Genomic DNA, 23,288 nt, shown 5'->3' with positions numbered 1-23,288 from the left:
ATTGTTCAAAATAAATACATGAGGTCATGCAAACTACATTTTTATTTTAAAACAGCCTTTGTAGGCATAAAGTATCAAGAATGTTGAGACCTAATGTTTTTAGCATTTGCACTGAAAAATATGTGGTTTGTTTACTCTGGAGAAACAATGAGTATCCTTTTATTCAAGCCCTAACAACAGATACACCGTTAGAAAAATAATTTCTTCTTCTAAAATGCTGCTCAGTCGTCACTATAATTGCCTGCCACTGGCCGGAAGTTTATTGGCTAGTTATACTGTCTATGTTGAGTCATTGCGGGTCCCATTGGTTATACTGAGGGACGGCTTGCCCACCTATAAGCTTCTGGACAGAGAAGCTTATAGGTGGGCTTGTTTTGTTCCAGAGAATCTATACAGAACAGAAATAACAACATTCTTTTGTTCACAATATTTTCGGCTTGTGTGTAACGGTGAAACGAACAACAAAGATAATTCCTCCAGGGAATTTCTGTGTAAACAATGGACATTCCGTCGAGGTTTCTCTGAGTTAGCACGTTTCTGAATTGTCACAAAGTGGCCGTGCAGTTTTACTTGTTTTACTTGTATATGGACAATCATTATTGTTGAACCCTGGCTGTGCTGTCTACCCCGCAAGTGGATGTGCCTTGGGGAATTAAGACACGTGCTTTTGATTCTACAGCAAAAGGACACTGAAGACCTCTGAGGAGCTGAAGGAGGCGGTGCTTGCCTTGTATGACACATGGAGAAACCAGTTTGGAGTCCTGCTTTTCCTTTACTCTGTCATATTGACACAGGTTGGTAGAGGGCAGCGTCTGTCCAGTTTCTGTGTTAGGACCCTTCAAAAGGAGCCGCACCAGTCCTGTTTTAAAATGTGCACGTTTTTGTGTGTGTGGGTGTGTGTGCGTGCACGCGTGCTCACACAAGCACGCAGACGCATGCACACGTACACTACATGGCCAAAAGTATATAGACACCTAATATCCAATATCTCAAACAAAATTATGAGAATTTCTATGGAGTTGATCCAGCCTTTGGTGCTATAACAACATCCACTGTTCTGGGAAGGCTTAGTACTAGTACTGTAGCGTTGCTACAGAGATTTGCTTCCATTCAGCCAGAAGAGCATTAGTGAGGACAGGCACTGATTGGGCACTTAGGTCTGGCTCACAGTTGGCTTTCCAACTGATACCAAAGGTGTTGGATGAGGTTGAGGCCAGGTCTCTGTGCAGGCCAGTCAAGTTCTTCCAGACTGTTCTGTTCTCAACAAAGCCATTTCTATATGGACCTTGCTGTGTGCCCGGGGGTTTTGTCATGCGGAAACAGGAAAGGGCCTTCCCCAGTCTGTTGGGGAAGCATTGAATCGTCTAGAATGTGATTGTATGCTGTAGCATTATGATTTACCTTCACTGGGACTAAGGGGCCTAGCCCAAACCATGAAAAACAGCCCCAGACCAATGGGTATCCAGATACTTCTGGTCGTATAGTGTATGTATGTGTGTATGCACATGATTTTCATGCTTTTGTGCTGTTGTAAGTGTATAATACCCATATGTGATCAGCGTCTTTTTTTTTTTTTTTGCTTTAAAAAGTGTAAAGGAGAAAAGATAACATTTACCCTGCTGTGAATCATCTTTAACACAAAACCATCCTAGGCTTGTCCAGTATTGACGCTCCCCATAGCTTCCAGGTACAATGATACATGTTCTCCTTATTATTTTTACTACAGGGTATAGAAAATATAAAGAATGAAATTGAAGACACTGCTGAACCCCTGATTGACCCAGTCTACGGTCACGGGAGGTAGGTCTTTTTGTGCGTGTGTACGTGTGCACTTGCTTGTGTGACAGAGACAAATGTTCAATCAAATCAAAAAGTGATGGATGCCAGTATTGCTTAATAGTTTAGATGTTTCTTTTCATGTAGATTTACATCACCTATTTTTTTTAGGGCCTAAGAGGTAATCTGTCCTGCCAATTGAAGGTGTGATTTACTCCCATACACCCAAGGCACACTGGCATGTATGCTGTGATGTGTTTTCTATGTATTATGGCTGTTTACAGTATTATTTTCTGTTTACAGTCAGAGTCTGATCAACCTGCTGATAACTGGTCATGCAGTGTCCAATGTGTGGGACGGTGACAGGGAATGTTCTGGAATGAGTAAGTCCTTGAGCTTTCTGCCAGTATGATTTAGGTGGAGAAATCTCTCTGCCTTTACCCTTTTTATTTTGCTAGTTTAAAATGCATGTTCTTTTCAAAGGTTTTTTAGAAATTGGGCAGATGTGTTTTCACCAAATAATATGGCTGGGGGGGTTGGAATAATGTTGAGACTCACGGTGAATTGTTTGTTCTGTATTTTGCCACTTGGTGGCAGTGTTAAGATGTGTATGTCTAGAAATTAGCACTTGATTGTGACAGGAAACCAGGACTGGCAACCGCACAGCGTTATTCATCCAACTTAGTTAGCATTTTTTTTCATGGACAGGATAACATAAAACAAAAACTGTCAAACTGAACTACTTTGAGAATACTATGTTGACGTGCACTCACCTTTTGGTCGCCCTGCCAGTCATGTTGGTCCCTGAATGAACGATTTGTGTGTGTGACGGCACAATGACCACGTGATACTAAGGGCAGAAGTTTAAAAATACGCTGGAAACCAAAATCTAATTGCCAGTTAGTGCCATTGATGTCCCGCCTTAACAAAGTTAGTCACACAAGCCTATACTTCTGTCACCCCTGTCCAAATGTACTGACGTTCTCAGAGATTTAAAGACAGCTATAATGAGTAAAGTTTTACAAGCTGTTTGAAATTATACGGTTGGTCGACAAGCTTGCCAGAAACCCACGGCACCATGTTGCTTTGTCAAGCCTGCCAGAGGCCGACTGATGAATTGAAATACAAAAAAGTGTTGTGTAGTTTTGACTCAGTCCTTTGATTGCCGGTATCTCAAGTAGCGTAAACTCCATTGTTGCCTTTCTTTACAGACCTACTGATAGGGTTTGGCAGCTTTTAAGATGTTTCTTGTCAGTACACATGACTATTGTCTGCAGTCTTCTTACCGCCCTGTGTCTGCTGGAACAGTTGACTTGATCTCAGAATGAAGGGGTGTAATAAGGCTCGGTCTTCCAATACCGTCCTTGTGCTGGCATGGAACAGCCACACGTGTTTGGAACTGTGTGTTTGTCTAAGATAATGTTAAGAGCTCTCATTTAGCAAGCTAGGCTCAGCCTATCATCACTTGTAAATCATCTGGCTGCTACCGGCTAGTTGTATGTAGATGAATTTGAAGACGGCTATGAGAAACCACATATCTTGCAGTACACTGAATAATATGCGACTCCAGTTCCTCAGAGTTGCTGGCCGGTCAACATTTGCACCTAATCAAGCTCCTTCTTACTGATGCAAAGATGCATTTAACAAATACATTTCATGCCTTCCTATTTAAAACAACCTCAAAATACAGCACTGTACAAATTTGACATTGGAACTTGACCAATAATACAATGTGCTGAATTGAAGATAGTTTGATATGAAGAAATGGGGGAACAAAAAAGTAAAAGAAATAAAAAGAAAAGGAATATATAATGAAATATTCCAGCAGACACATTGTTTGGAAATGTGATGCAGAAAAAATCATTGATGTTCTTGTGAGCTTCCTGTCTAGGCTACTGCTGGTTTGATTTCTGACTTAAACTTAGGTTAGCTAGCTGCAGAATGAGATTATAATTAAGTGAATAACGGGGTACTGATTAGTAATTGTAATATTTGTAAGTTGCGGTAATGGGAAGCAAAACCTTGTTTTTCAGAGCTGCACGGTATCCATGACCAGGCGTCTGTGGGCTTCCTCACGTTGATGGAGTCTCTACGCTACTGCAAGGCAAGTAGCTCTCCTATGACAGCCTGGGCCTGCCCAGCACAGTCTCATACTGCCTGTTGGCCTCTCTGGGTTTTATTCCGCTCGTTTTTATTGGTCTCGTGGTTTTATTGTGTGTAATTTATTTTAATGTTTCAATGATTACAGTTGTAGACTCGCCATTACCACTGGATTTCAGGCTGATGTTTAGGCCTGATCTTCAGCCCTATGTTGGAGGTGCTGCGTGCTTTTGCTCTTGTTGAACTGTTACATGCATGTCACGTGACTGGCCATGATGGTCTTTTAAGCCACTCTGAATTAGACTGTCCAATTAAGGAGTTATATTAAAATGAAGCGTCATGCTGTAATTAAAGGGGTTATGAAAGCGATACCATCACAGCCATGAAGAGTAAAGGACAGGCACAGTGAAACCATTTTTAGGGATGTTATGTAACTATAAGAAAACATAACTCATGCTTTAAACGTTTAAAACGGCGGTTGCAGATCATTGCATTTACACCAATCGGAGGCTTTTTTTTGCTGTACCGAGGGAATAATACCATTTCCCCACGTTCCCTTACTGTGTGAAAGATAGTTCAACAGCAGGCCAAAACAGTTATTGTTTAATATTCACTGTATTAATGTTTCTCTCTGTGTATCAACATTGAGTTTGACTCAAACCCAAAAAAACAATTCGGTGTCCGTAACGGCTTGCGAATGTTAAAACACAACTGAGGGAAGTGTAAAGGCCCTCAAACATATTAATTGTGAAAAGCAACGAATGGCCGTCATATGGACATCATGGTGGCTTCACACCATTAAACCATTTGAAGTGGAACGTCAACAGCTCAGACACCCTTACAAAAAATAGTATTTTTTAAAAAAAGTTATTTTTAAGATCCGTAGAATCGCAGCCACACGTGACGGGCGCCGCGAACAGCGACATGTGGAAATTAGTTGGCGGAACGCGGAGCGGTGCGCTAGCCGCCAAGCGAGCCGTGGCAGCCCTGCGAGAGGTTCTCTCAATGTTTGAAGAGGAGGAGAGATGAAGGCCTGGCCGGCGGAGACCGCTTCCAGCCTGAGGAGGAGCCGTCTGAAGTTTAATGGCCTGCATCCTCCAAATTTCTTGGACGACCCCTTACGGCATGTTGTTTTTGCTGCCTTCCGGAACGACAGGCCTGGAAGGACGAGACCAAAATGACACATTAGTGTTCTTAAACTACTGCTTATAGAAGGTTGCTTTAATTTTAGCAAATAAAATGCTCCAGTTGTACAATGTACGTCATAGAATCTAATATTTCTTTGCCCCCAAATCACTTTGACGTGTTTATTTTTGTTTCGGGAGATTTTAGTGTTTAGCCTAGTTTTGGAATGGAGGGTCCTCATTTTGAAAGCACGTCTCACTTTGATTTGATTAAAGCCCTAGTGCTTAGGTGCTTGTGTTTTTTGAGTACACTGGAGACAAGCATCACAAATGAATATCAAGCAACCACATCAAGCCAACAAATTGTGACTTGTGTTCCTAAACACTGAAAAGTCAGAAAATGAGTTGTGATTGCTCCAGCAGATTGCGTATTTATATAGATTTTATATAGATTCTATTTATTTTGCAAATATAAAGAAGAATTTTTCAATAAGGACACGATGCATAAAAAAAGTTGTATTCATTTATGTTATTTTTTAAATCATTCTTTGGACATTAGCTAAGTGATGACATAACATGTTGGCTGATTTTGTTGTCAGTGGAATAATGAACTAAGGTCTTAAGCTTAATATTTTGGTCTTATCTGCTTGTTCCCCATAAAATTGTGAATATCATGAGGAACACTGTTATCTGAAAAATCTGTTATCCAACGACCAATGACCTAAAGAATGATTTTCTTCAAAGATGAAAAGCAAAGTTTCTTTGCCCTCACTTAAGTAAATAGAAGCCAACACATACTGAAACTCAAAATAAGAAACACAATTTCTTTCTCATGAATCATTTGTGTTTTTAACTGACTGTTCCAAATTAGTTTTTGTAGGGTCGCCAGAGTTTAATTAGCAACTTATTTCTTTTTTTGTTGTTGTTATTTTCCTTGACTTTCTCATTTGACGCCATATTTCATTTGTGGTCCACCGGTATGAAACCAGCTACATTCCCTGTGTTCTGTTTTCCAGGTCGGAGCGTTTCTAAAATCTCCAAAGTTCCCTATTTGGATACTTGGCAGCGAGACGCATCTATCCGTGTTTTTTGCCAAGGTGAGTTTGTCTTCTGCAACGCTCCGTCTTTGTAATGTAAACCAGTCCGCTGTTCTCTGGGTCACGTTCTCTTTTTTTGCAACAAGAATGTGTTTTTTTAAAAACCGATCGAGCACTCCCGACTTTATTTTAAAGCAAAAAAAAAAACAGCACGCGGACTTGCGAGAACAGGCGCCGTGGACTTATAAGGCATCCTGGAGCGTCCCGTCCGCAGCGGGGAGCGGTACGTTTTGGCACTGCAGGACGCGTAGCCCCTGTTTTGCGTTTCTCGTGTAAAAATGGACACGTTATGTAATGCAGCATCGCTGAGAGGGTTCCATTATTGGCCCCACCGTTGAAAGACGTGTGAAAACGAAAATATCGGTTGCGCCCTTCCGCCGCATCACTCAACAAGTAGATACTGTAGCAAGTGTACCGTATGTTTTATTGTCATTTCTCCAGTGCTGTTTTTTTTTCTTCTTTTTTTTAATGTAAATGATTTTTGCTTTCCCCAGGGAATGAGAAATGGTTGATTTTCTTTAAAAAAAAATGAGCACCTGGAGGAAAGCGATATTGACGGCTCACATTAATCATCTGCAGAACATTAACGCGGATTAGTTTCCTGCACATTTTCTGATTTAGAAAATGGCTCCTCTGTTTAGCAGATACAGCAGGAAAGCTAGCATGGTTGAAACTGGAATGGAACAATAGACGATTCATCTCTCAGACTCAGTGTCTCCTCATTTCAGCTCTGGGCTAGATAGTGCTTCAATCACTGTAGAAAGCAACTTTGACTGTCACTGAAGGAGTGGGGTTTTGCGGTTCGAAAGAGCATTAAGACGCTTGGATTACCGTCTGTGCGTCAGATGCATTTCAAATTGGGGAGAACATTTTACAGGTGCAAACTTTTGGATGTGCGCAGCCAAAACTGCTGAATGAATCATGAGGGCCTGTCGCAAATTTATGCTTATGTTGCGCCTTCCTTGCCTTATATGTTCTGATAACTGCGCATACCATCCCTCTCTCTGGAAACAGACCAGCACACCTCAAAGAGTCCTGGCCATGAACTACCTTTTCTCACCGAAACGAATGTAAAAGGTCAGGCTTCTCTGTGTGAGGTTTAGTGAGGTCTTCGCTGTACAGACCCCAGTGTAGAGTTTCATACTCTACCCAAAAAGGGGGGGGGGAATGTTATGCGGTCATTGCCATTAAAGCGCCAGTCTTTGACCCCTAAATGATGCCATATTTGCTGTGAAGAAAATCTAACCTTCCCCACTTTGCTTCATATACAAGTTAGTGTACATTATGGTGTTTGTGTGTGATTCTCCTTTTATGAGGCTGAAGTTAACAAGAACTAATGAGATTAATGGGAAAATGCAAGTCCATGTCTTCTTGAATTCACTCCTAACTACATCAGAGGAGGATGGATATTCCAGTTGAATTTTTCTAAGAACTGCGTTTGACCAAAGTGAGATTTTGATCACACTTTTTAGAATGACTAAAGTCACATGAAGAAACACATAAAACTGCCTTGTTTGTTTGTCAGAACTTGGTTACCTCGTGGAAGTAATCATTTTATTTACGCGTAAGCTGCGATTTGTAAATGTGACATTCAAGGTGCGATACCTCACCTATTTCTGTTCAAGTTTGCCTATTTCTGTTCACTTCTTTTTAAATACCTATGTCCGTTTTCATGTATCTGAATACGAATCCTTCAAAAGGCCTTTTTTCCTCTTTCGACTCGGCCTCTTCATCCAGACGGCAGTGTTGCCCGGTTATTCATATCCCCTCTGTCCTTTGTAAAGCACCACGTGTGTCATCAGACGGGCCGCTTCTCAAAGCAATGAGAAATCGCGGGGGTCTTAATGGCGACCCCCAATTCCAGACGTATCGGGGGATGCCGTCTTCAATAACACAGACCCCTCTACCTAATAACCCCAACACATTCTTCATAGCTTTAAAATATGAGACTGATTAAGGTTAATATCTGTGGTTTTTTGATGCAAGCCCTGAAAATTTCATTGTGCATGCCCTCAGGTGAACAACAAAATTATTTCCTTTTGGAAAACTGATCCCCCCGGCCTCCCATCTGGTTCAGCTTTCCCTGCTGGAGATTGCTTTAGCTGTTAAACCAGCCCCGGCAAAGTAAAGCTGGTTCTGTCTCGATCTCTACCCACTTTAGGACACCACATTCCAAAGCTACAACCAGTGGCCATTCTTCATTGGGAAGGAAAGAAGTTGTGTCTGTTTTGTGCGACATAATGGCTTTTTTAAAAATCTTGTTTACTGAAAATGGAATCGGATCTGATTGAAATATTATTTTTGTGTCTTTTAGAACTATAGGGACGTAATGTGCTTATGTAACATTTCTCAGTCCTCTATAATCGCCATTTTCCCGTCTGTGGTGTCAGATATCGTGCCCCCGGGCCATGTAAATACTGCGTGATTGGTGAAATCCAGGACAAGCTTGTGTCAGCCTAGGAGCTGAAGTCGCTAATTGTGTAGTTTCCCTTGAGTGTAACAATTTTTGTAAAACACTTCGGATGGCCTGGGTTTCAGTGCAAAAACAGAACATAATTGGCTGTGTGTTGAATGTAGACCCTGGGGTATGACATGACACGAGCAAACTGAGCAAAGATTGTGTAGTGAGAAACCGCAGCCAAGAGCCGCACTCATGTCACAGTGCTCCATTGCCTGTCTGACAGAGCGTACACCATTCAGGTGTGAATCTTTACTTCTGCCTTTGCTATACATGTCATGAGCATTCACGTGTGAAATACCAGAATAAGGAAACCTGGCAGATGATAGCAGAATGTTGGTGCCCGACGCAAGCCATTTCTTTTTCATTTTGCGTTTTTTTTGTCCTTGATTTGGCTCTGTACTACAAAATTTTAAATTAGTAATCAAACGGTTCACATGTGGTTAAAGTGCAAATGCTCAGATTTTATTTAAAGGTATTTTTATATGCTTTAGTTTCACCATTCCCTGCAATGGACTGGCAAACTGTCCAGGATGTATTCCTGCGTCTGGCCTAATGCATGCTGGGATAGGCTCCAGCACCTCCCACAACCCTTTGCGGGAATAAGCGGGTATAGAAAATGGATGCATGGGTTGGTGGATGGTTTCACTTTTGTAGAAATTACAGTGCTTTTTATACATGGCCCCCCATTTCAGGGCACTATAATGTTTGGGACATTATTAATGGTTTTGTCAAAAGTAATGCTGTTTAGTACTTTGTCACATATCCTTTTCATGCAATGACTGCTTCAAGTCTGTGACCCATAGACATCACCAGCTGCTCTGTATCTTCTGTGGTGATGCTCTGCTAGGCCTGTACTGCAGCCATGTTCAGCTCCTGCTTGTTTCAGGGAATAGTTGGCTTCAGTTTTCTCTTCAGCATGTGAAACACATGTTCAGTTGGATTCAGATCATTTGAATGACTTGGCCTATCAAGAATTTTCCAGTTTTTGGCTTTGAAAAACTCACTGCTTTGGCAGTATGTTCGGGATCATTGTTTTGCTGTAGGATGAAGTGTCATCCTATGCATTTGGCGGCATTTGGTTGAACTTGGGCAGATTGAATGCTTCTGTACACTTCAGTATTCATTCTGCTGCTGCTATCAGCAGTTACATCATCAATGAAGACAAGTAAGACCTGTGAGTATCACAAGACAAGTGAGTATCTGTGGCAGCCTTAAATGCCCAAACTATAACAGCCCCTCTATCATGTTTCACAGATGAGGTGGTATCCTTTGGGTCTCAGGCAGTTCCTTTTGGCCTCTGCACTTTGCTCTTGCCATCACTCTGATAAAAGTTAATTTTGGTCTCGTTTATCCATAAGACCTTTTTCCAGAACTCATCCGGCTCTTTTCGGTACTTCTTGGCAAACCATTTATCCCAAACATGCCCTGTAATGGGGGGGGGGGGGGTGGCTATGTATAAAAAGTGCTGTAAACCAGAGTGTATAGAAATACACTTAAATAACTTCTGTGAGTGTGTACTTTATTGACATGTGTTGTTTGAATTTAAAATTGAAGTACGGAGCCAAATCATGAAAATCAATACCAGTTGAGTCTTGCAGTACATGTCCAGCTCTCATACCATGACTCATCCAGTACATTGCACACGAGCCATTCCTTTTGTGTTGCATTACCAGTTGAGTCTTTCGGTAAATTAATTAAATGAACAAACAAAAACAAGACTCGGCCTGATTTTAGGCTGCTGGTGGTTTTCATGCAAACCATGTGTAGTTTAAATCAATGTTTTCATTTATGATGTTTAAGGGAGACCAAACACACAGTCTTCTGTTTGAATTTTATTTAGTGACAAACTATGTTTTAACTCTTTGTTTATGATGCAAGGCACACAGCTTGCGAGCTAGCCTACCCTCCTAACATCTAATTAAAGAGTGGCTTGTTGCTCACTAAGCTGAAACAGGAGCACAGGAGACATGGTTATACATTAGTAGAACAGCTGGATATATTTGCTTGTGTCAGGCAAGCCTTATTTAGTTTAAATGTGTAAGGCTCTCTACCTGATTTGTTAGCTCCTTGTATGGGATGTGAAAGTCAATGCCTTGAGAATAGTTAGAGTTTTGGCCAGGATCTTGCTGCTCTGTAAACTTAAGTCCGTTGGGCCTTTTGTCTAAAAATAAATGGATACATTTTCAGTTCAGCGCATTGATTTGATTTGAGCTGTAACCCCAGCCTTGTTCTCGCCGGTACTCATTTGTTCCTCATAATTGTAAACCAACCCGACAAAAGAGCGGCAAGCCCTCCGTTCAGTCTGCGCGGTCCCTGAACAAATTGTGCGTTTGCTCGCCGTGAAAGGGGCGAAGAGGACCTCTGCGTACGTGCTCCTGCCGTGCGTGGTTATTCTCCTCTGCTTTCGCAGACGCGCTGATAGGATTTGCCCTCCAGTGTATCCGATTTGATTTCACAAAGCCCAGCGAGAACGCGTCCTCTCAGAAGTGCATTGATACCGCCATAGGTAGACACCCCTGGAGGGGGGGGGGGGGGGGGCAGGTAATGGATAGTCACTTTACATCCCCTTAACAAAACGGAAACCGTAGACCCGGACAATGGGCGGCGATCGGGTGTCGTGTTGGGGCGGCCGGCGGCCCGTTGTTTGCACAAAAACTTAAGAGGCGGCGTGACAGCTGTGGGACAGAGGGGAAGGAGACGGACGCGCCGGGGAGGCCGAGACCCCGGGCTGTGAGTCGGGTTTCCTCCCGGCCCGGCCCGGCTGGCCGGCGCGGGCCCGACGTTGCTCCGAGCGCGGTCCCTAGCGCGGGGCGGCGCGTTTGAAGTGCCGGACATGATCAGCTTCACATCCCTGCCCCTCCGCCACTCGGAGCGGTGGGGATTTTATCTCTTTTTTAACATGGTCTCACCGGGGACCCTCGCCCCTCTAAGGATGGGGTGAGCTTCTTTTTCAGGCTGGAACGTCGGAGGAGGAGGAGGAGGAGGTGGAGGTGGAGGAGGAGGAGGGGTCGGGGAGCGCTTGGGAGGCGTAGTCGCTGATGGGGAAAACGTCTGTCGCTCTCGGGGACCTTTCATGTTCGCGGCGGCGTTCACGGTCCGGTAATTTGCTTGGAGGGGAGCTGGGACCCCGAGCTTCCTATGTCTCTGAAGCTACCGGCGGAGGTCTGGCTTCTCTCTGTGGCCCTTTGGCTCGCTCATGCTCTTCTGTCTGCGACATTGGGAGCGGTTTGAACTGCCTCCCTCTTGCTGATACTATAATGTGTCCAAAATTGGGAATTGATATAATAGATGGATAGATTTAATCTGTGCTGGGGTTTGAATGTCAGGGTGCATAGAAGAATGGGGGAAACGGGCACAAAGCAGTGGGGAAAGCTCTATAGAAAACACTGATGTCAGTCGAAGTGCAGATAAACTGGCAAATGGGCTGCACTGGGCTGGAACCGGAGTGTAAAGTAATATCCATTAATAGGTCTTTTTTTTTCTTATTGTCAGACTTGACCTTTGCGATTTTTTTTAAAGGCACAGGGAAGGAGGAGAGGATGGTGTCAATTTGGCTCTCCCCAGATGGTCCGAAGTTTCTGGGGGGCAGACCTTTATTTCTTAAATTTGTTCCGTGGTTTGAAAAAGTGGTTTGAAGAAGCCCGGTGCTGTGAGCTGGTTTTAGACGGTTCGGCTAGGAGCCTTCTTTTGGAGAGGGCCTTTGCCGTGATGCCTGACGGGCTGTTCATGGCGGAGGGGTGGCACAGCTGTCGGACATCCTGGGAGATTGCTACACTCCTTTGTTTCGGTGATAATGTCGCTACACGACTCTCTCCCAACCCCTTGTATCTCATGGCTGTATAGCACGCATCTCTCTTAAAAGAAAACAATGCCTCTTTGGTTCCCTGTCCGTACGTTGTCACGCATCACTATGGAACTACTTTGTTAACAAAGGAGAGGCCTGAGGAGCGCGGCGTAAAACGAGGCTGACATTGAAGTGCCTGTCTCCAGCCAATGAACTGTGGCCTTCTATCGGGTTACTCATCGGTACTTAAGACCAGATATAGTGTTACAGTACAAAAGAGGATTAGCGCCGATATCCCTTCTGAAGCAGGCCGACAGGCCGCCGTGGAGTCAGTCAAGTGGAAGCGGGAGTTCCGTGTCCCTCGGACAATAGCGATACCCGGTTCCAGGAAGGCGAGTCATCTGGGGGCTAGGTATAATTCCCCGAGATCGCTATCTCCGAATTGTTGGGATTTCCTCGAGCTTGGAGAGGCCGGTGTGCGCTGGACACTCTGTGGAGCGTTGCACTGAGTGACCGGCTCAGGATGCATGGTGCTTAAATCCCACACAGATTTACCACACCCGACTTTCAGAACTGACCGCCTATGGTCTGAATCACCACTGTTTGAAGCAAGAACAAGTACTCTAATTTAAACCACAAGGGAAATAATTATGTGTTTTTTTGTCTCTAACTAATGGTTTTAGTCATAAAGAACTTGTATAGTGCTTTCTCCTATAAAATATCTATACCTATGTTATCTGTCTTTCATGGTTATATGTTATGCTAAGGATTCATAGTACAATTTTGCCGTAAAGGTGTAGGTAAACAAAAGCTTAAACAGTTGGCCAAATGAAATTTAAGCTTGTGTCTGCTGTAGCTTAAGCCAACGAAAGAAGCCTCTCATGGAGATGTCACTCTCGGTGCTACGAGCAAGGCTATGTACACCTGATCGTGTGTGATGGACGTCAAGGTCGTTTCCCGAGGTTGAGATGGGAGAGCCAATCGGAGAGCTCGGGACATTGCAGGTGTAACAGTGGTGGTTTCTCTCTTGTTCGCAGCATATAACCTTTTAAGGCTAGCCATTGCAAGCTTCTCTTTACAAGCCACTGAGTAACCCTTGGGCCCATATCCCCCTCTGCATCGTTTGAGTTTTTCACCAACATTTCAGTGCTGCAGGCTGATGTCCAAGTCTGCCTTGAAGACTATAAAACACAGTAACATTCTTCTGGCGTTTCGCTTTATTTTGTTCTCGCTGTTGGTGAGAGGAAAATCATTCCAAGTATGACACATTTTCTGAATAAGCACAAAGGTATTCAGCGTATGTTTCATATTGTTTGACTATTTTCTGGCGATCGGGAGCTATGTTTCCTGCTTCGTTTGCCCTCTCTCATGTCCTTGAAATGACTGGACTGTGACTGACGGCCGCTCTGAAAGTAAGGTTTTTCAATGGCGGTGTGGCCTGTTCCATTCCTCCAGCGGTTGGCGGGTGAGGAGCCAGTGGCCTGCCTAACAGAACACAGAGCGCTGCATTTGTAGAATGTTTCACGCAAGCGGTCATCGAAAATTGGCCGTCCTGGTACTCTCTAGATTTCAGAGCTGGCGTTTTTAAACTTCCTTGTACGGCGACTGGTAGATCTCTCGCTGTGTCCGTAATGAAAGCCAGATTCTGGGTTTTCAAAATGCGAACAAGCTGTGAAGAAGTATAAATTCCCCCTGTCTTTCGGGAAAAAGACCTTATAAAGGACGCCAATGGCTGTGTCCAGGAAAATGATTCATAGCATCGTGCAATTATCGTGTAACATGTAATATCTCAGACGAGTTTGTAATTGCTTTGCAAATTTTCTCATAAAAAGCCTTTGAAACGGATCCCTGGGGAAGTGTGCGTTTTCATGTAGTTTGTTCAAATCAAGGAAATGGTTCTTACTCAGCACAGTAGATTTTGGAACTGCTTTGTATTTTAATTTCGTCTTCTCGTTGGTGTCTTTTTATTGACTCCTATGTACTGGCTGGATGAGAGCATATTTTCCTTTTTTATACACGGTGCTTATTCTTATGCTATATTATTAAGGGAGGGACAAGACAGTTGTTGTTCTGTGTTATTTGTTTTTAGAAGTGTATTGCTCAAAAGAATATACTGGGATTTTTAAAATTCCAAATGAATTGTAAGCGCAAATGAGGTGATCGACAAGTTTTTTTTTATTTTGTTTTTGTTTTTGCATGAAAATCTTCCCTGATAAACGCTCCCAAACCTGGTAACTTGGGCCACCGTTATTTGTCTTTTAAAGACTCGTAAATGGCAGGTAAATTCAACAATGCGTGCGTTTGTGTTGCCGGAGACTAAATAACGTCTGGCCTCCTTTTGTTTGGGAACCATCCTGCAAAAGCAAACAGAAGTGGGACCAGGGTAACAAACAGAGATGCACTAACTGACCCCCGCGCCCAGGGTTGTTTTGTTTCCATAGCGAGGCTTCTCTTGCCTTCGGACATGGCTGCTTTTTCGCACACGCAGCTTAATTCCTGTGCCAGGCCTTTAGTTAAAGGGCCGATAACGGGAGCCACGCTTATAATTAACTTCCCGGTGATAAGATGTGCAATTTGTCGTCTGCCGCGTTTGTGACGAGCAAAGGTATTTTTAACCTCAAATTATCTGCACGCATCGTTCTCCTTTTTTAGCTTGGGTTGCTTCTTTGTTCGATCTTTACTGTGCTTATTACACGCTGAACACTATGGTTTGTCCTCACCGTTGGTTGCACAACATTGTTTGCCTCTGTTATTGCCTGAAGGAATACTTCTTCCTTCCAGTACAAATTGAATCCTGCTGAAGGTACATGACTGCGGTGAGCAGCATACAATGCATAGCAATCACAGATTATTTATTTGAATGAGCAAACCGGTGGCGAACACGGTCAGAAAATCGGAGCGTTTGAGAACGGCACGCAATGGCGGCGTGGGTGATTTCCAGCTTCTTTCTGTCGCTAACCCGCTAACCCTTCCGCAATGTGGAGCTGTGCTCGCTCCTAGCGTCCTGCGCGTCGTAGCTAGGAATCCTAATACCGCCTCCCCTCTCTATCGGTGCCCAGACATCCTGGCTGTTTCGCTCACTCCCAGAGCTGGGCTGCATCCCAGACCTTTATCTACCATTCCTCCGCTCCTCCCCGCCGGCCGCTTCCCCCGCAGCCCAAACTCATAATGAGGAGGGAGCCTCGGCTGCCCTCCATGTTGCTCTGGTTGGATCGTCAAGATAACAATGCGTTTTGGGGTTCGACATGGCATTCTGGGAACTTGTGTGGATCTTGCCCAAAACAAGTACTTCTATTTGAAATTTTCAAGAGCAATTTGGAAAAAATGTTGTATTCTATCCAAATGTCTTTGAATTGTTTTCAAATGAAATACCTAAAATGCTCTTTAAAGTTTAAAGTGTGTTTTCCCCATATACATTTAAAATATCTTCAAATACATTGCCCTGCATTTGCGTCGAGTACATGGACTCATCATCAAATGATTACCATATGTAGTGCCCTTTAAATACTATGTTTTAAAAAAATAACATTCAACAACATATACTTGTTTACAAAAGTATTTAAAACTAAGTATAAGACATCAAATATATATTTGACCCATGTCTGGGCAGCATATAATCTGCCCCAATGGCTTCCCAACAAGCAACAAGACTTTTTCATCTTTCATTGTGTCATCAACTTTGTGTTGAAGGTACTTCCTGATGACAAATACCTGAGCGTGGACATTTGCCCTTAAATTAAAAGCCTTAACTTCAGAAACTCCCTCACAGCCTCAAGTTTTAACATGTCACTGTCAGTAACAGCAGTGAGCCTGTGCTCAAATCTGGGATGCTGTGAGGGTGAGGAAGAGGAGGGTAGGTAAAGTGAGTGAATCAGAAATATTGAGGGATGGCATTCGGTTGAACTTCCTCGTCTACCTGTCAGCCCTGAATCCCATTCAAACACGTCACTGCCAGTCCGCTTGGATATCCCACGGCTGTCGCACGCGCACAGCCCTTGCGTTTACCACAGCCAGCGTGTGTATATGCATGCAGGCATTAGGTATGTGCAGGTAATTAGCCGAAATGCGTTTCTGCACCCGGCAGGAAATCTCAGTCAGAAAGCCGGTAATTTTGTGTCGTAAACTTCAAGGAATGTTTCCGCGAGTCGTCTATAAAGTTAGCAGAGATTGTTTGTCTTCGGTCTTGTTACCTGTTCTGTTTGATTTACCGCTCAGGCCCTGTAAGAACTCTCCGCCGCTAGTCGATGCTAAAGCTAACCAAAGCCCCTAATGCCAAAATGAAATATGTCATGCCAAGGTTTACTCTAAATTAGGGCCTGTGCATAGATGCCTGCGAGTGAAACCTTATCGACGTTTCTTCATCCATGAAAACGTAAAACGGTGCAAACGTTTCCCCCTCTGAATGCATATATTTTACAAACTGTTTGCGTAACGTAATGTAAAAACTAACAACTCATTTGAGCCATGAACAAGAGGATTCTTCTCTGCAGCTGGATTTGGGAAGAAGTATATTATTTTTTGCTCTAAACTATAAATACTCTGAGCATTTGTTCATGATGTCCCGGAGAACAGTCTCTTACTCATTGACCCACCGGCAGCTGGGAGTTCTCTACCCTTCTCTCTCTCTGGAGCTGGAAAGGATTCCCAAATCTCTTTGTATTATGAAATTCTAGGAAGGAGGACTGGCATTTTAATAATATCCATGCTGAGAGGATACACTCGCAGTTTATTTTCAATAGGGCTGTTTTGTTTGTGTAAGAGGCAGCTCTGGTAAACAGTCTTTCGAGGGACCGGTTATTTTCGATGTCCGCAGTTCAAGTTCGGCCGAGTGGAGCTGCAAGCGACTGAAGTGGGCCCGGGGCTCTGCTTGCATTGTTCAGAGAAAACAAGGACTTTTCATTGAGTGCGGTTCAAATTACGCCAAGGTGAGCACTTCAATGAGGTGCACTGGGTTATGTCAACATCTGCGATGCTGATTTCAATGACTGATTTCCGTCTAATCTCCCCCCTCCCTGCCCCCCCCCCGCTATTAAAAACTTTCTCTGTCCATTCGTTCATTTTGTTGAAAAAAAGAGCAAGTTTCAGTTTTTTGGATTGATTACTGTGGTCTTTTAATGAGACAGTTTGCATTATTTATGAGATGGTGTATTAATTTGTATTCTAGCCTGTAAGAGGCGCAGTACATTTTCAGTGGAATTGTAGATCATTTTAGCAGTAAGATCAGTGACTCGTGAAGCATGTGTTTGAAGTTTAAAAGTCCACCTAAGATTGTTCTCCAAAAGATTATCCTTAATGTCACATAGTTATTGAAGATGTGTCTGACTAGTTTAAGTTGATGTTTTCTTCAGTAGCTTGGTAAATGCTTGATGATGACCTTGAGACAGACGCGCCAGGTGCTTGCACTGTGCTGCCTGAGCAAGGCAAGGAGTTGTCAGTGGTTGTGTACATTCACCCAGGTCCCTGGTGCCTTCCCTGGGTAGTACTTTCTCAAAACTTATTAACATGTCTTTAAATGATCCTGATCTTTGAATTATTTTTCTGTTACAGATAAAAATAAAGAAAATAGAATATTAGTTCCGCACACGCTCGTGAAACTGCCAGAGATCCCCGTTCCCACCATCCATCATTTCGGGGTGTGGGGGGGGGGGGGGGCCTTCTTCGTGTCCAACACATCAGTTCGAGGGGTTTATTCCAACGGACATCTTGGAATGTTTCTACGCGCCGCACGGCTTCACACGCTCAAACTGCGATGAAATCTGTCAAGGCGCGTTGTTTTCTACACGCTCTCTCCCCCGGCCACCGAAACCCCCCCGCAGGTCGGTGTTTCGCTGTTGTTCGAAACGGGCCCAAGTACACACTGGGTTTATTTGCTCGCCATAAATCACGGCGTGTTTTGATTCGCGTGGACGTCCGACAGCGCCTAATTAGGGGCGGGTTTAGAGTGGAAACAAAGCGCCCGGCTTTGCGGCTCCCTTATCTTTTCATTGGCTAATAACGGGCGAATATTTTGGAGATTGCGCCGGTGCTGGTGTTATTGTAGACATGCTATACTGTGCGGCAGGACCCCTAAGAAAAGGTGTACTGTACTACGATTCCGGCCTGCTCGCAAAGACGCACGTTCCTAAGTGGTTTTTTTCTACTGCCTCGATTATGTTATGGCATAAACTAAGAATAATTGCGTGTTGCCGCTCATTTAAGTCGCACGCACTTGTGCACTAGTCATGCTATCTCTGATTTGGAAAGCCATTCTTTCATTCTGCCAAGTTATTATCATTTGTCGCCTCTCCCCCCCTTGGTTCCCCCCACAGATTAACAAAATAACTATAGTGTAGAATGGCTATTGATTGCCCCTTCGGGAAATGAATAATGCCACCAGCAGTATATTTAGAAACATTACATCATACATGCTCATTTAATTTTAGATGCCATCACCTTACAGTACATGTAGCCTAAAATACAAATTGTGGATGAAAAATATTAAACTTTATTATGATTTTGAAACATTCCTTCAAGATAGCATGTCAACCCTAATATTAAGCCGCGTTTCCACCGCAGGAACTATACCCCGGAACTAGGAACCTTTTGAGGAACTCAGTGCGTTTCCACCGCAGGAACTAGGGTCTAAATTTAGTTCTGGGGGCTTTGTTTTACCCCCCAAAACGTTCCTGCTCGGGGGGTAGTACTTTCCGAAAGTACAGGAACCTTTTGGGTGGAGCTTGCAGCGCTGAACATTTCTGATTGGTCGAGTACTCGTAGCATTTGTGTTGTATTTATTTTCCGCCATTACCCGCCATGTTTGAAAATATGCAGAGGCAAACCAATTTATTTTCATAATAACTTCAAATCAAACTTGTATGTTATGCGGCGCAGTAGCCTACTTTTGGTTATAACCTGTCAACGTCTTGGAATTATAACGTGTGCTCTTCTGTTCTTTTCTTGCTTTAGTATTCGTTTTATAAAATGCTAAGCATTCGTGCTGGGACAGCATATTACGTAGGCTACCAAAACATTCAAACGGATTAATTCGGTTGCTGAATATTTTCTTCCGGATTTTCTTTGTTAGCCCGTTGTAATTGACTCAAAACGTTTGATACAGTTATGTGAGGTATGCGTAGTTCTGCATAATTAACATTGGTGATACAGTACAAGCAAACTGGAAATCACCTTCCGCACTTTTTATCCGGGTAAAATAACAGGTTAATTCTAGTTATCTTCGCTTAGCTTTTTCAGACTGCCGTAATTTACTGCCATTTTTCAATTCCACGAAAGACCAGGGAGACTATGGACTCATTTATGGTGCATGGTTCGCATCTGGAGGGCACACTTCGCTGCTCGGCTAGCAGTAACTTCGAAGGAAAGCAAACGGTGGCTGTACCACTACTAATTTACATTTTCACGCAAGTCCGAGTTTTCGTTCTATTCTTGTCATTTTGCAATTAGCCTCTATGGAATTGACGACGAGAAAGTAATAAAACAGCAAATTGTTTACAACGTGTGCATGTTTTCTGCTGTTAATGAATGTGTTTGAGAGGATATATGAAAATCAATAAATACAAAAGTAACCATATATAGTCATTGTTGGTAACCCGTTGTATATAAGTGGAATAAACCCCTCCGGGCTGTCCCGGTTATTAGAAAATAATGTAGGCTACTTCGGTGGTAGTATGGGGTTACAGAAGAAATCATATGACAGATGGACCGACGACAACGTCAGTGGGCTAATTTGCCTAATCTTCGCGGTACTTTAGACCCCGGTGGAAACGCAGACAACCATTGGCTGAAGGAACCTTTTAGTTCCTGGGACTGAAAGTTCCGGGTAATTTTGGTGGAAACGCGGCTTTAAGTGCATGCACTAAGGACTGTCATTTTCAAAGGTTGATTGCAAAACTTTGAAGTAATTGTTTGTTTAGGTTAGCATTTTTCTTTGGTGGAGCTTGTACTGAGGTTGCTGTGGGAGCGTCACAGTGTGTTGTGGTGTGAGGAGGAGTTCATTATAACAGAGCTTTTCCTTCATTATGCATCACTCTAAAGCGCATGCCTTTCTTTATCAAGTCATTGAATGTGCTTCGTCTTTGATCCCTCCCCAGGCTAATAACTTCAGCAACGTTCTTAGAACTTCTACAGCATTTTACCGCCACAAATGTTTGAGGAAAATAGGCTGATACTCAGAATCAACTGTACGTTGTGAAATCTGTCTTTTTTAAATGTATTTGTCTCCGTGCTGCAGGAAATGGCCCTGGTGGCCCCGGAGTCTCCATCTGAACAGGCTCGGAGAGTCTTCCAGACCTTTGACCCAGAAGGTAAGTCCTCCTGCAGGTCTTTCTCTGCAGCTGTTTTTTTTACCATTACACCACTATTGCTATCATATGGTGTGTGTTCTCCACAAGCACTTACAGACACTGCACTCCGCTAACCAGTGTTGACCTTCCCTGAGCCAACAGGGCAGCTGGCCCACAGGGCGGTGAACAGTTTGTGAACTCACTCCTGAACTCGGGTCATTGCACCACTTTTACACCTTAATTTACTGGTTTCGGTTAGCGTTGGTTGAAGTTGACGGTCTCGGTCGACTCTACTCTCTCGCTCCCAACGTTTTCTTTGCCGTCCAGCAGTGAAAGAACGGGGCAGGGATGCTGCCCGCCAAATCCAGCGCAGATAGACGCTGACGTCGCCACGTGGAATGCAGACACCCAGAGTTAGACGCCAAGTAAACACGGTCGCGTGTGGCGGGGTGGCGGCGTGTTCCTTCCTGTTTGGACCGGGCCGTAGTCACGGTCGCGTGTGGCGGGGCGGGGGCGTGTTCCTTCCTGTTTGGACCGGGCCGTAGTCACGGTCGTGTGTGGCGGGGGCGTGTTCCTTCCTGTTTGGACCGGGCCGTAGTCACGGTCGCGTGCCCCTGTCTGAGGAGGCTCGGCTGCCCGTGGCTACGCTCAGCCCCCCTCAGTGAGAGCGGAAGTGATCTCTGTGTTTTTCTGACGGGGGGCCGGGGGGACGCCTCGCCCGGAGAGCGAGGATTACAGATCCCATCGTTCGCTCTGGGCTCTGCGCATCCACCGACCCCCCGCCCTCCCCATTCATCTAATCTTTAACCGAAGGGCCCAGTGCTGTTTTTCGGAGGGGTGCGGGGGAACCGAGCGCGGTGCTAATGGGGCTAACCTGGGCCTGACCGCGCAGGAAACCGCAGCTCCAGCGCTTTATTTGTGCTGCGCTTATTACAGGGCAGGGGAGGCCGCTCTTCCGCCTCTTAACGCCCTCGCCCAGCGCCCGCTCAGAGGAGCACTTCGTAACGAAGACCACGTCGCTTTGCTTTTCCTGCCTCTTCACGAACGAGTTTGGATTGCTTTCCTAACGTTTCAGGAATCTTTTAAAACACTGAGTCTGAGTTTGACTGCAGCGCAGGCAGTCTTAAGAAAGCGGTTTTGCCTGATCCCGTAACGCGCGGCTGTGGAGGAGACGGCGGGTCATTAACGCGCAGTGTGGCCCGAGACCTTTGGCGGTCACGTTCTTTGTGTCTTGCTTTAAGAACCCGAACTAATGAAGAGATGGATTCTGCAGACTCCTGCACCGGCTGGGCCCGGGCACATAAGCTCCAGTTTTATGTGCTGGGCTCCCAGCCTCAAAGACACAGCTGTTTTTTAATTGCTTCCCTCTGGTTTCTCTTTACACCAGAACGTGAGCCAAAGACACGGTGACGTGACTCAGGAAGCACGTGACCGGTGCATGTTGTAGAGGGTGAAACCGCGCCTGCTACAGGCTTATGAATATCGGTCCCCATGCGGTGTGGTCATCGTGTTAATCGTAAACATCGCAGTCGTCACCAGAACCACCATGGGTGGCACACCAAGTCCCTCCCCCAAACCACCCCCCACAACCCCTTCATGGGTTTCCACGTCCTTGAATTTTGAAAAAGGAAAAACTTTTTGATGTGTGAGAATGGGGGACGAGTCACATTTTATCCTTTGTGTTTTCTGGTCTCTTTAGACAGGATGTTCTGGAAGCGCAGTCTTTTCTAATGCGGTAAACAGCGTTCCTGCGCTCTGTGTGTTTATGAGAACAGTGCGGCGCTTTGCATGCACGTCTGCGCGCCACAACTGTTTCCCATTACTGCGCGTTTGACCGGAGGAAAGTGCGGGGGGCTGGCGGGTGTCTCGGACGGCTGAACCGCTGGGTTTTGGTGCAGGGACACGCCCTCCCGAATTAGCCTGCTTCCGGATCGCCACCACGTCCGGGCCCGCGGCGCAGGATTAGCATCGTCCGGCGAGAGAGAGTTTCAGTCTGACGGGTTGTCACCGTCTCGGCGCACCACAGCGCCTCCTCTGTTCGTTCGGGCTCCTGCGGTCTGCCTGCACCAGTGGGTGGAGTGTGCCGTTGCAGAGCGGCGGGCGTGCGGCTCTGGCGTGCGGCTCTGGCGTGCGGCGGGGTGAAGAGAAGTGGCGGCTGTCTGTGCGCTTTAGAAGAGAACGTGTGCTTCCGCGCCCTCTAAATCTCCCAAAGGTTGCTTCTGTGGGAGGGGCTGCTTTTCCCACAAATGGGAATTCCATATCGGGAGCAGATAAGAATTATTGGGGTAAAGCTGGTTGAAAGGAAAGAGGACGAAGCAGGAAGTGGTTTGAACGTACATGCAATTCTTCACTTTAAACGGTTTTGACTGTCTGTGTGTCTGTGTGCATGTCTGTGTGCATGTCTGTGTGCATGTCTGTGTGTGTGTTTGTGTGCATATGTGTGTGTGCGTGTGTGTGTATATGTGTGTGTGCGTGCTTGCGTGTGCATGTCTGTGTGTGTGTTTGTGTGCATATGTGTGTGTGCGTGTGTGTGTATATGTGTGTGTGCGTGCTTGCGTGTGCATGTCTGTGTGTGTGTTTGTGTGCATATGTGTGTGTGCGTGTGTGTGTATATGTGTGTGTGCGTGCTTGCGTGTGCATGTCTGTGTGTGTGTTTGTGTGCATATG

General features: G+C 44.8%; 1 protein-coding gene across 6 annotated transcripts in view; it reads left to right on the top strand.

Annotated features, from left to right (window-relative positions):
• mindy3 (MINDY lysine 48 deubiquitinase 3) overlaps window positions 1-23,288 on the top strand; it is a 40,482-nt gene that overhangs the window by 6,679 nt on the left and 10,515 nt on the right. For all 6 annotated transcript variants that reach the window (XM_064339380.1, XM_064339363.1, XM_064339370.1 and 3 more), the window contains 6 exons: window positions 680-794; window positions 1,727-1,800; window positions 2,080-2,159; window positions 3,810-3,880; window positions 6,017-6,097; window positions 20,570-20,642. In XM_064339380.1, coding sequence (XP_064195450.1) covers window positions 680-794; window positions 1,727-1,800; window positions 2,080-2,159; window positions 3,810-3,880; window positions 6,017-6,097; window positions 20,570-20,642 — 494 coding nt within the window. The remainder of the gene's footprint in view (window positions 1-679; window positions 795-1,726; window positions 1,801-2,079; window positions 2,160-3,809; window positions 3,881-6,016; window positions 6,098-20,569; window positions 20,643-23,288) is intronic.

Source organism: Anguilla rostrata, chromosome 1, assembly GCF_018555375.3.
Source record: "Anguilla rostrata isolate EN2019 chromosome 1, ASM1855537v3, whole genome shotgun sequence".
Lineage (NCBI taxonomy): Eukaryota > Metazoa > Chordata > Actinopteri > Anguilliformes > Anguillidae > Anguilla > Anguilla rostrata.
This window is presented reverse-complemented; position numbering and strand designations above follow the sequence as displayed.